This window comes from Epinephelus moara, chromosome 16, assembly GCF_006386435.1.
Source record: "Epinephelus moara isolate mb chromosome 16, YSFRI_EMoa_1.0, whole genome shotgun sequence".
Lineage (NCBI taxonomy): Eukaryota > Metazoa > Chordata > Actinopteri > Perciformes > Serranidae > Epinephelus > Epinephelus moara.
In genome coordinates this window covers 47,101,701-47,114,711 of record NC_065521.1, presented here as the reverse complement: position 1 = coordinate 47,114,711, position 13,011 = coordinate 47,101,701, and the positions used below count along the sequence as shown (strand labels likewise).

At 42.4% G+C, this 13,011-nt stretch overlaps 1 protein-coding gene across 1 annotated transcript in view; it reads left to right on the top strand.

Moving 5' to 3' along the window:
- Positions 1–1,929: 1,929 nt before the first annotated feature.
- The window catches only part of itpr3 (inositol 1,4,5-trisphosphate receptor, type 3), a 134,000-nt gene continuing 122,918 nt past the window's right edge, over positions 1,930–13,011 (top strand). The window contains exon 1 of the mRNA XM_050064274.1: positions 1,930–2,522. Within this exon, the coding sequence (XP_049920231.1) occupies positions 2,431–2,522 (92 nt within the window). The 5' untranslated portion in view covers positions 1,930–2,430. The remainder of the gene's footprint in view (positions 2,523–13,011) is intronic.

Genomic DNA, 13,011 nt, shown 5'->3' with positions numbered 1-13,011 from the left:
ACACACACACTCCACACAACACACACACACACACACACACACACACACACACACACACACACTCCTCTGTACTCTTCACGCATGTAGACTGTGTGTAAATGTGTATATATGTGTGTGTATTTACTCTAAACACAAAAAGTAAGGACGTGTGTTTGGTAGATTATTTCTTCAATAAATCTTATACCGTTGGAAAGCCTGTTTATTTCCCTTTTAAATGGAGCCACATTTGTAAGGATCATGTATTTGTGGGATGAGCAGCAGAGCTGAGTATGTGGGTTGTGCCCATGAAAAATTTTCACAGCAGTGTGGGAGGGGCGTGTTTTCACCGAGACCTTCAGTCCTGGATCCTTCAGAACCAAACGTCACCTGTGTCGACACGAAGGAACCTGTGTCGACCCCAAACGTGTCATCAGACTGAAGAAGATTCATCTGATCTACTGATGTCACTGTGTGTGTGTGTGTGTGTGTGTGTGTTTGTGTGAAGTCATGCTGACTGGACTTCCTGTTGTTAAAACAGCAGCTCCACACACACACACACACACACACACAGTGTGTATCTCTCTCAGTAAAGCACCAAACACCTCCCTGTGATAATAAAAGTCCTGCAGTCAGAAAACTCATCATTTTCATCCCTCTGTAAGTTAGCAGCACGCTAAACATGAAGTAGCCGCTCAGCCAGTGTAAGTGTGGAGCAGTGGTTTCAAACAGATGGGTCGTGGTCCAAATGTGGGTCCCGGTTACATTCTGAATGGACCACAATGACTCACAAACGTGTCAGGTTTGTAAAAACACTCAGTCTCAGTCTGAGACTTTATTAGCTTCATGAGCTTCACTGAGCAACTTTGACAGGAAACAAACCTACAGAGGAGCTGCTGCAGCCACCGCTCCTGTGAGGTCACCGCTCCTGTGAGGTCACCGCTCCTATGAGGTCACCGCTCCTGTGAGGTCACAGCTCCTATGAGGTCACCGCTCCTGTGAGGTCACAGCTCCTGTGAGGTCACACTGAGGCTTAAACACAGACAGACCTTGTTTGAAAGTTAAAAAAATATATATATTTTTGGACAAATTTTAAGTTATACGTAGAATAAAAATTGATTGTGATGAAATATCAGTATTTTAACATCAGACATTTTTTTTCTAACAGAAGCGTTCCTCCCACATGATGTGTTCTGGGACTATTGGTAATCAATCAATCAATCAATCAATTTTATTTATAAAGCCCAATATCACAAATCACAATTTGCCTCACAGGGCTTTACAGCATACGACACCTCACAATAATTTCTGTTGTTACAGTTTCTGGCTTATAAACAAGTTATTTTGCTGATTTTTGCAGAGAACATGTTTTCTGTAGGCCTAAAAATCAGCAGTAAAATAAATCCAAAATAAAACCATGTAAATGTGTAAGCCTCGCCCCTCAACCAAACAACACAAGTCCCTCCCCACTGCTTAAAACAATATTTGATGACCCCCCCCCATAAATAACGACCTGTTCTTAAATGAACCTGACCAGGTGACATTAAATATATTTATGTATATATTAGTTTGAAATAATAAAGTTGAAACTTTAAACAGTTTTTATTTGATCTGTTTCCTGTTTGATGTGTTTATTTGTGTCAAAATGTTGATTATCCGGTTTGTTGTGTTTTGCTCGTGGTGCGGGGGGGGGGGGTACTGGGGGACATGTGTGCGGGTGCACATGCCTTGTGGACTTGCCCGTGCACGCCCGTGTGTGTGTGTGTGAGTGAGTGTGTTTTGTTCCGTCTTGAAGCTGTGTGTCAGCCTTATCAACACCTCGGCTCACTTCCTGGTTTTTTTACCCGAGTCTTCAGCGGGAGCGCGCACCGCACGTGCACGCCAACACACACACACACACACACACACACACACACACACACACACACACAGTGTCAGAGGAGGGAGGGAACAGCGCGGTTCACCTCCGTGTGTGTGTGAACACGTTAAACTGCTGCACGACACAAACTCTGTTAGAGACCAGGAGGAGACCGAGGATCGGGTCTGACAGGGTCTGACAGGGTCCGGAGCTGCGGGTTCGGGTCTGAGAGGAGTTTATAACCTGCTGTTTGAGTCTGTGAGGAGCTGACTGAGGAGTCTGAAGTTTGAATCTGCTGCTGCGGACTGGTCGGGAGGTTTTTCCAGTTTGCTGTCATGAACCCGGCTGTCTCTCTCTAAAACTTTTTATCTCTCTGCGCCTGTCTCTCTCTGAGCCTGTCTCACATCGAGGGACAGACAGATCTGATCTGATCTGATCTGAAGCTGCAGGAGACACTAACTTTCCTGTACTGTCTCTGAAGAGTCCTCCCGCTCACACGGAGACATTGAGACTGAGGTAAAGATTGTCTGTCCCGGTCCACCTGAGTATCTGCACCTTCGTCTCAGTCTGTCGGCGGGTCCCGGATCAGCTGCAGGATGTCGGACTCTGCCTCCAGTTTCCTCCACATCGGGGACATCGTGTCTCTGTACGCCGAGGGATCCGTCAACGGCTTCATCAGCACTCTGGGGTGAGTCCTCTGTCCTCATACTGTCCTCATACTGTCCTCTGTCCTCATACTGTCCTCATACTGTCCTCTGTCCTCACACTGTCCCCACACTGTCGTCTTACAGTCAGCGTCAGTATCTGAGTCTCAGCCTTTATTTATTCATGTTAATATTTCTCTCTGATTCTGAATCACTAATTTCACCCTCAGAGGTTCAGATATTAAAATCACTCTCGCCAACATGTTCCAGGTCAAAACTGAGCTCCAGATAAACTTTAAAGTTTACATGTTGTTTTTCCTCTGAAACACTTTACACCTGTTCATTCATGGACAAACTGAGCTGTCAGAAATTAAAGGCACATTTCACCATCATTTTATAAGCAAATACTAAAGACTAAATATGAACTTTAGATATAGTTTATTTTTTCAGATTAAAGATGTGACGTTATGATTATTAGTCAGTAATCATTGAGCAGAAACAGAACTTTATTTTAAAACATTTATCAATCAGAGTTGTAAATAAATATATTAATGTGAATAGTGGAGGAAAGTAACTAAGTACATTTACTCAGTTACTGTACTAAAGAGCAGGTGTGAGGTACTCGTACGTTACTGGAGTGTTTCTGTGTTGTGGTTCTTACACAGCTGCAGTTTCATTACTGACACACACTACAGACGACCTCAGAGCGCTGTGTCTGATTTCTGAATTCTCTGACGGGAGGTGTTTTGGTCAGTTTAGTTTCCACAGTAGATGAAACTCTGGGATCATCATCATCATGACGCCATGTACAACTGTGATGACATCATCTTTAATGGTCCTAAGGACAGAGGGATGCTGTAAAGCCCTGTGAGGCAAATTGTGATTTGTGATATTGGGCTTTATAAATAAAATTGATTGATTGATTGATTGATTGATTGAACACAGTCCTCTCACTGGGAGCTGAACAGAGGAGCGTCTGCACGTCGTTAGTCGACCACAGTGTAGTGTACAAAGTGAACGGTGTGTCAGTGGGCCACCATGTTTTAACATCTGGGTCGAGTGGATGCTGATTATTGACGGTCACTTGGCTGTTTATAAAGATGTGTGCAGGACATCATGTGTCTTGTTACAGAGGACTCTCTGACCAATCAGTGGTCTGCAGGGTTTTAACTCCGCCCACTTGGAACCTCAGAAAAAGTACCAGGTACCGTCTATGAGTTTAGCTAGCGGAAACCTAAAAGAACAGCAGTTCAGAGAGGGCAGAGCCAAATCACACATTTGCTTCGCACCAGGAGTTGATGTTTGTTTGTTTGTTTGTCCTGAGGGGGCGCTAGAGGAAAGGTCATGAGGTCTCTGCAGTACTCGGTGGGTTCATGGTGTCGGTGTAGTCCTCCTGGGTGTAGGGTTTGTACTCGCCTCCTGACGGAGGAGCGACTGTGTGTTTACAAACAGGTCACATGATTAACCAGGTGTTTATTTTAAAGGAGACCAGATGAAGACAGAAAATATTACCCATAATCCAACATCAGAGATATTAGATATGAAAACACCTTCACACATCCATCCTTATCAGATCGGTAACATCAGACAGAGCCCAGTTCTCCCAGTATCAGATCTGAGGGTCTGTCAGAGCGAGAGGATCAGAGCACCTAAAGGTGTCCGTTCACCAGGAACTCCCAACCAGACTGAGGTCCCGTTTATACAACAATGATTTCAACTGAAAACAGTAAACTTTAGTTGCATTTTGGCCGATCGTTTACACAACAGCAGTGTTTTGGGTGCCTGAAAACGCAACATTTTGAAAACGGGTTCCAGAGTGCAATTTTTTGAAACAGCAGCGTCTCCGTTGTCATGTAAACTTGCAATATGCAGTTCCTCTGCTTGTGCTGCTCACCCTGTTGGATTTATCAACGCTTCCCCATTATAGTGTAGATTTACTGTAGCAACTCCACCTCGTCGTCCGACCCATAGATATCATATACATGATGATGATATATATATATATATATATATATATATATATATATATGTATATGTATATATATGATTATATATATCTATGGTCCGTCCAGACAAACTTTCGTGCAGTTGCCTTTTTTTTTTTTTTTTTTTTTTACATCGCTGCTCTGTAGAAGGAAGCGTAAGCGTCACACCGCCAACTACTGGCCACGCATGTATACTGCAGCGCACGGCGATTGTTATCAAAACGTTGTCGTCCAAACGCGGAACTTTTTTCAAAACGAAAATGAGAAACGATTCTGTTTTCAGTGGATTGTTTTCGTGTAAACATGGCCTAAACCTGTCGACCTCAGATTGAAGCTTCAGCTCAGTCACAGTGTGTGAGGGGACTTCACCACGTACAGTTTTATACATGAACAGATACAGTGACTGAACCTGCCAAAGGTCAAAGATGGCCGCCGGCCCTGGAGTAGAGAGCACAGTGACGAGTGAAGGCGTCACAGTTTGTAACAGTCTCTCAGCTCTGTGTCTATGATGTTCAGGTTCATATCTTTTTAAAAAGATATTTAACCTGACATTTCAAACAAAGAGAGTCAGCGAGTCAAATACAGAGATATTTGGGAGGAGACAAACCTCGTGTCTCTGAGCAGTAATAAGATCAGGACAGTCCACAGGACTTCTCAGCACTGAGAAATAAATGACTGTAGTTTTAAAATGTTAAATAGACTCATTGTCTTTAATCCTCCTACAGACTGTAACATCTGATCAGTCAGCTCCACTGTGAGACATGGATCTAATAAACATCCAGTGTGATGTCAGCAGACTGTACGATGACGGGGCCCACTGAATCATAGGCTATGATGTCACAGCTTCACACACTGAGTGATGCTGCAGGGTTATCAATTCAACTGTGAAGGACAACACAGAGGGACAGATTAACACATAACCCACAGTTTAGTGGTCACTATATCCTGCAGTGTGTGTGTGTGTGTGTGTGTGTTTGCTAGCTGTAGGTGTCTCACCTGGCGGCTGTAGCTCCGCCTCTATTTCCTTCCATGCTTCATCCTTCTTTACGCGATCATGGTCAGAGCTGGAGGACACATCACAAAGCTTCACAAGGTTTTCCTCACATGTCTTTTAGCGCTTCAGTTTTGCCTCCATGGCGAGCTGCTATCTGTCTGTTTGATTGGCTCATTTCATACTGCATTTCTATTGGTTGGTTAGTAGTAAGGGTGTAACGATCCATCGATCTGGATTGATATATATCGAAAATATATCAATTAAATGATCAATGATCCAATATCATTGATGCCAAGTGAAAACATCAATATATATATCGCCATCTTTAGGATACACTTTTATTTTGAAAGTCTGTGTCACTGTCGAACAGCAGCAGGCAGACAGCGAGCAGCCGAGAGGAAGGCGATGAGGAGAGCGTTATTTACTCAGGAATAAATCAATGTTCGACTGCAATAACGTTCACACAGTGTGAAATTCAACCGAGCTGTTCTGTCAGGAGACGCAGAGACTGAAACCAACGCTGAGGAAAAAAAATAATAACGTTACACCAAATTTGTTAAGATATGAACAGAGGAAGAAAGTCAGCTAGCTGCGCGGCTAATTTATAAACATGCTAGAGCTGATAATGTGTGACTAGCAACTGACAATTGTCTTTAAGACAGAAGTTTGTCTTCAGGACTTTGAGACAGAAGTTTGTCTTCAGGACTTTGAGACAGAAGTTTGTCTTCCGGACTTTGAGACAGAAGTTTGTCTTCCGCACTTTGAGACAGAGGTTTGTCTTCAGGACTTTAAGACAGAAGTTTGTCATCGGGACTCTAAGACAAACATTTCATCCAGCCTTTATCCAGCCCCAAACTTCATCAGCTCTCTGTCTGTCTGTCCACCAGTAAAATCCAGTGTAGGTTGTTTAGTCTCAGTTCAGGGAGGAGAGCGGTCCTCCATGGCCGAGGAGGGTTCACCTTTGGTGGGGTGTGTTTCCTGGAGCTGTGACGGTCACCTCTCTGTCAACGAGGCTCTTGTTACGGGACCAGCTTTTTGTTGTTGTTTTTTTGTTTCGTTTTTGACCGTCCTCTCCGACCTGCGACAGATAAATCTTCCTGTCCCTGTGAGACTGTGTTTGTCCTCTGGTTTAATAATTAATAATTATCAGTGTTGATGCTAAATAAATCACTTTGTGTTATTACATCTTCTTTAATGGGCTGTTTGGGAGTTTTATGCAGATATATAATTTATATTTTATTAAAAACGAATAATATGAACACCGATTTGGAAGTTGGTCACCATGGCAACAATCGAAGCATTCAGGTCAGCTCTGAACGAGCTCCTCTGATCGTTACTGTCCAACACTGAATGAGATAACGAGATGAAGCAAAGCGTGCTGATGTCAGAAAGCTAACTTGAGTCCACTTCACCGACTCAACAAACGTGTTTTATGATGTAAACATATGATGTCACTTATTTACAAATACTGTGTGAAAAACTTATTTACACATCATCTTTGACACAAACACACAAGCGCGACGTGGGTCACAGAAACACAGTTTACCTGACGCCTGAACAGAAAATTCCAACAATAATGTGATAAAATATTTAAACAAAAAAAGATGTTTAAAAGTTCACAGAAGTAAATCAATTCAACAGAATAAGAATAAACAGGAGGGATAAAATAAAAAAATGGTTTGAAGTGGTGGTTAAAACATAAAAATAAAGGCTGTCATGTTGGTTTATTCGTCAGTGTAGCTGTCAGCTCGTCTCTGAGTGCCGCCGACATTCAGTCATCAGACGCTCGGACACTCTTTGGACTCCAGTTTGTCCAGCAGCTGTCCTTCACATTAAAACCTCACTGGTGATGCTTCCTGTCAGAAATATCTGAGAGTTTGGACTCAGGCTGGACACTTATTTTGAAGGGATGTTGATCCCTGTCTTCACTCAGAGAGAGATGTTTTATTCTGAAGGGGTAAAGCACCTCTCTGCAGATTCTGGGTTTAATCCTAACTTCTGTATCAGGACCTGGACCTGTTTGAGTTTCTTGAGGAAGTTTTGCCTCTGATCCCAGAGACTTGTCAGTCTCAAACAGGTCCAGGTCCTGATACAGTGGTTATGATCACCACGACCTGAACAACTGAGAATCTTCAACATTCTGGGTTTAACTCTCCTAAAGTCAAATTTGTTTTTCTTTAACTGTTTGTGAACATGTGAAGCAGAAAGTGACTCTAACCTGACGTTGAATTAAAACCTTTAACACACACACACACACACACACGCACACACACACACACACACACACACACAGAGAAAGTGGCAGCTGAGTGTGATTGTATGACAGGAAAAGGAAGTGGTACACAGTCTGTCCAAGAGAGATTTCCACTGTGCCACTGTGTGTGTGTGTGTGTGTGTGTGTGTGTGTGTGTGTGTGTGTGTGTGTGTGTGTGTGTTTCCTGTGCCATGGTCATACACCCTCTCTTTTGTATTTGACTTGATCGTGACCTTTTCCAGTTTCTTTAACTTGACTTGGTGGTGACTCTCTGACTCCGCCTCCTCTCAACAAAACACAGGTTCATTTATATAAATGTCAGTTTGTTTATAGCTGAGAAATCTTCATGTTGTGTTATTCTGAACCCAGAACAACACAACTGCAGGACTGAGTCACTTCCTAGCAGATAGGAGACCAAAGATCCTACAGACGGTACAGACAGTACAGACAGTACAGACTGTACAGAAAGTGTAGACAGTACAGAGAGTACAGACAGTACAGAGAGTACAGACAGTACAAACAGTACAGAGAGTACAGACAGTACAGATGGTACAGACAGTACAGACAGTACAGAAAGTACAGACAGTACAGACTGTACAGACTGTACAGAGAGTACAGAGAGTACAAAGAGTACAGACAGTACAGAGAGTACAGACAGTACAGACGGTACAGACGGTACAGAGAGTACAGACGGTACAGACAGTACAGACGGTACAGAGAGTACAGACAGTACAGACAGTACAGACGGTACAGACGGTACAGAGAGTACAGACAGTACAGAGAGTACAGACAGTACAGACAGTACAGAGAGTACAGACGGTACAGACAGTAGAGACAGTACAGAGAGTACAGACGGTACAGACAGTACAGACAGTACAGAGAGTACAGACAGTACAGAGAGTACAGACGGTACAGACAGTACAGAGAGTACAGACGGTACAGAAAGTACAGACGGTACAGACTGTACAGAGAGTACAGACAGTACAGAGAGTACAGACGGTACAGAGAGTACAGACGGTACAGAGAGTACAGACAGTACAGAGACTACAGACAGTACAGAGAGTACAGAGAATACAGACAGTACAGACGGTACAGACGGTACAGAGAGTACAGAGAGTACAGAGAGTACAGACAGTACAGAGAGTACAGAGAGTACAGACGGTACAGAGAGTACAGACGGTACAGAGAGTACAGACAGTACAGAGGGTATAGACGGTACAGAGAGTACAGAGAGTACAGACGGTACAGAGAGTACAGAGAGTACAGACGGTACAGAGAGTACAGACGGTACAGAGAGTACAGACGGTACAGACGGTACAGAGAGTACAGACGGTACAGAGAGTACAGACAGTACAGAGAGTACAGACAGTACAGAGAGTACAGAGAGTACAGAGAGTACAGACGGTACAGAGAGTACAGACGGTACAGAGAGTACAGAGAGTACAGACGGTACAGAGAGTACAGAGAGTACAGACGGTACAGAGAGTACAGAGAGTACTGACGGTACAGAGAGTACAGAGATTACAGACGGTACAGAGAGTACAGACAGTACAGAGAGTACAGAGGGTACAGAGAGTACAGACGGTACAGAGAGTACAGACAGTACAGAGAGTACAGACGGTACAGAGTGTACAGACGGTACAGAGAGTACAGACAGTACAGACAGTACAGACTGTAAAGACAGTATAGACTGTACAGACGGTACAGAGAGTACAGACAGTACAGACTGTAAAGACAGTATAGACTGTACAGACGGTATAGAGAGTACAGACAGTACAGACTGTAAAGACAGTATAGACTGTACAGACGGTACAGACGGTACAGAGAGTACAGACATTACAGACTGTAAAGACAGTATAGACTGTACAGACGGTACAGAGCAGGGGCGATTGCTCTGAGAAAACAAGGGAGGCTGAACTTCCCCTTAAATTTCATAGAAGACATGGTCAAATATGCACTATTGAATTTATATGAAAATAACAATTTACATTGCATTAAACGTGCGCTAGGATGCGTTTAACGTCAGTTGTTTATCACCAGTTTGCCAACGCGACCTCCCTGTCATACATTCTCGTATCAGCACGGTGGACACGGAGCCTCCAAGCATTCCTATGAGACAGCACTGAGCAGGTTTTTTTCATGCAGCAAAGCGAGATGCTTATTGGATAAATGCGACAAAATTGTCACTTCCAGGGAGGCTCAGATTCCCTGGGACCTAATGGAGTGGTAGGCGGGAGAGGACACATGATGATTGGAGGAATTGTCTAAAAGGCTGAACCCGTTTGTGATTGACAGCGCTTTGGAAATACACACTGGCATCGGCGAGTGGAGTCTTCTGACAGAGTGCTGTCCGGAGTTTCTGATTTCCATAAGCCATATAGCTCATTTTCACCGTTTGTACAGTACACACTAGTGTTGCACGGTATACTAGTACTAAAATAGTACCGCGGTACTAGAGTATTCCAAACGGTACTATACTGCATTTGGAAAATACCGGTACTTTGAAATTGATTCAATTCATTAATTTAGTTAATTTATTTTACTCATTTATGCACACAAACGCCTTTCTTGTTCCTATTGGAGCACAGATTGCACAAGTGGTGTGTATGACATCACCTGTATCAACATCTGCAGCTGGCGCACGTGAAAAAAGACAAGAGAAAGTCTGCCTCGCAAAGGGAGAATACACGAGACAACACAAACTTGGTTGAACATTTGAGTTACCAAACCGTGACGTCCGTACCGAGGTACTTACCGAACCATTTTTGGTACCGTTACACCCCTACTATTTATTGTTCTGAAGGTTTTTATGCAAAAGGACTTTTCCTTAGGAAAAGTACCGAAGAGTATCGAAAAGTATCGAAATTCATATTGGTATTGGTACCGAAACAAAGATTTTGGTATCCTGACTAGGGATAGACCAATATCGATTTTTTAGGGCCGATGCCGATACCGATTTTTTTCCATCACCCTTAGCCGATGACCGATTATGGACTGCCGATTTTCTTGAGCCGATATTTGGGGCCGATACAGTTTTTGCTCCCTCGATTTACATCAAAAAAATGACACAATGATAACAAATATTACAGGTCTCAAGTTTAAAATAAGAAACATTTATTGAACAGTAAAAAATACTAAAACAAGATGGAAAGTTGAGGTAGAACAGGTAGAATATTATTGTTATTATTATTATTATTATTATTATTATACATTCAAATAAAAAAAAGAGTTCAGTGCTCTTAAATCTTCCAGTAATGTCTTTATAAAATAAACAAATATTTAAGCTGAAGCATAAATAAAACAACAACTACTGTACACAGTAGAATTCAACAGCTTTGTTCAACTTAACACACATACTTTCAAATGAAAAAAAAGTGCCAGGGAAAAATAAATCCGTGAACCCACGCGCGTATCGGCCGATGCCGCTGCAAGTAAAAAACTCAAATATCGGCCCGATATATCGGCCGGCCGATGTATCGGTCTATCCTTAATCCTGACAACACTAGTACACACACGACACACACTGTAAATAAAGACATACATGTTGCGTTATTGAGTTTGTGTCCTGTTCAGTGTCGTTAGTTAGTTAGTTAGTTAGTTAGTTTGTTTGTTGAATCACAAAGCCGTAGTTGTGTTGTGTGTGTGTGTCACAGACCATTTTCTGCAACAGGAGCGGAGGGCAGAATTCATATAACAAATGTGTGTTTCAGTAATATTTGAGAATGTTCAGAGAATTTTGCTATATAGCACTGTTTGTTACCTGGGCCAGTGTTAAGGTGCTGCTCCTTTCAGGGAGACTTATTTTGAGAGAAAATCAGTTCTGGTGGTGTAGACGAGTGTTGCCAACTTAGCGACTTTGTCGCTATATTTAGTGACTTCAGACCCCTCTAGCGACTATTTTTCAAAAAAGCGACTAGTGACAAATCTAGCGACTTTTTCTGATGTTATTGAAGACTTCTGGAGACTCTGTTGTGAGAGCACGTATCATTCTTATTCTTCTCAACGAGCAGCGGATGCTGCCGTGGGCCCCTCCCCGCCCCAAAGCACTCACAGACGGCCCAGTCCTCCCTCCCAGCTGCAGTCAGAGCAGGAGATGTTATCCCCTCCACGTCCAGACTGCAAGTGAATCGCGCATGTGCGGAACCGCCGCTGGCTGATCCCGACCTGGTTCACAGTCAGGGTGGGATGTAAATGTAAAATTTTCTTTGTCTAATATCACTGAAAGAAGGTTCATTTGTAGTTCTAAAAATATTCAGGGTGTTTTTTTTACTCAGTTTTTGTCTCTCCCACAACGTTATTCCTCTCTCCTACAGCAGCCATTACAATTACATGCATATGGACAATTATGCAAATTAGGCGATGACGTCACTTAGCGACTTCTAGCGACTTTTAGGACAGCCAATAGCTACTTTTCTTACTGAGGAGTTGGCAACAGTGGTGTAGACACAGTTAGGTGTTTAAACCCACCTGAAAATCTTTGAGGTGTGTGTTGCTGTGGTTCTATGGCATGAGTGTGGTTGAAAAACTGCTTCAATTAAATGTTCCTTTTATAAGTTACTGCCTCGCTACAATATGACAAATTTTATGATGTAAACTTAAAGTGAGCTTCCCCTGTTTGACAGACCAGCAACTGCCACTGGTCCAGACGGTACAGTTAAGAGGGGTGGGGAAAATCGATACAGCATAGTATGACAATATTTTGTGTGGTGATATTGTATCAATACATGGACGTTAATGATGTATTTATTTATAGAAATGGTTAAAACTGGAAATACAAATTACAGTTTTTCGGAGCCTTTGAGAATAATAATTTTCCATTCCACATGTTTCTGTGATGACTGACTGAGTTCAGATAAAAACATATTGATAAAGATTTTTTTTAATTTACAGTTGAAAAGAAGTAATATATCACATTATATATATTTCCATATATGTTATCACAATATATATTACCATATATATTATCACAATATTCAACTTATTGTAAAACATTTTAAAAAATCAGTAATATAGTATCATGTTGATGACATCATATCAGAGGCGTCAGGTGACTCCCACCTTCCATTTATTTATTCATTTATTTAAGCGTTTATTTGGAAGGGACAATACATCAATCAATCAATTTTATTTATAAAGCCCAATATCACAAATCACAATTTGCCTCACAGGGCTTTACAGCATACAACATCCCTCTGTCCTTATGACCCTCGCAGCGGATAAGGAAAAACTCCCCAAAAAAAACCCTTTAACGGGGAAAAAAAACGGTAGAAACCTCAGGAAGAGCAACTGAGGAGGGATCC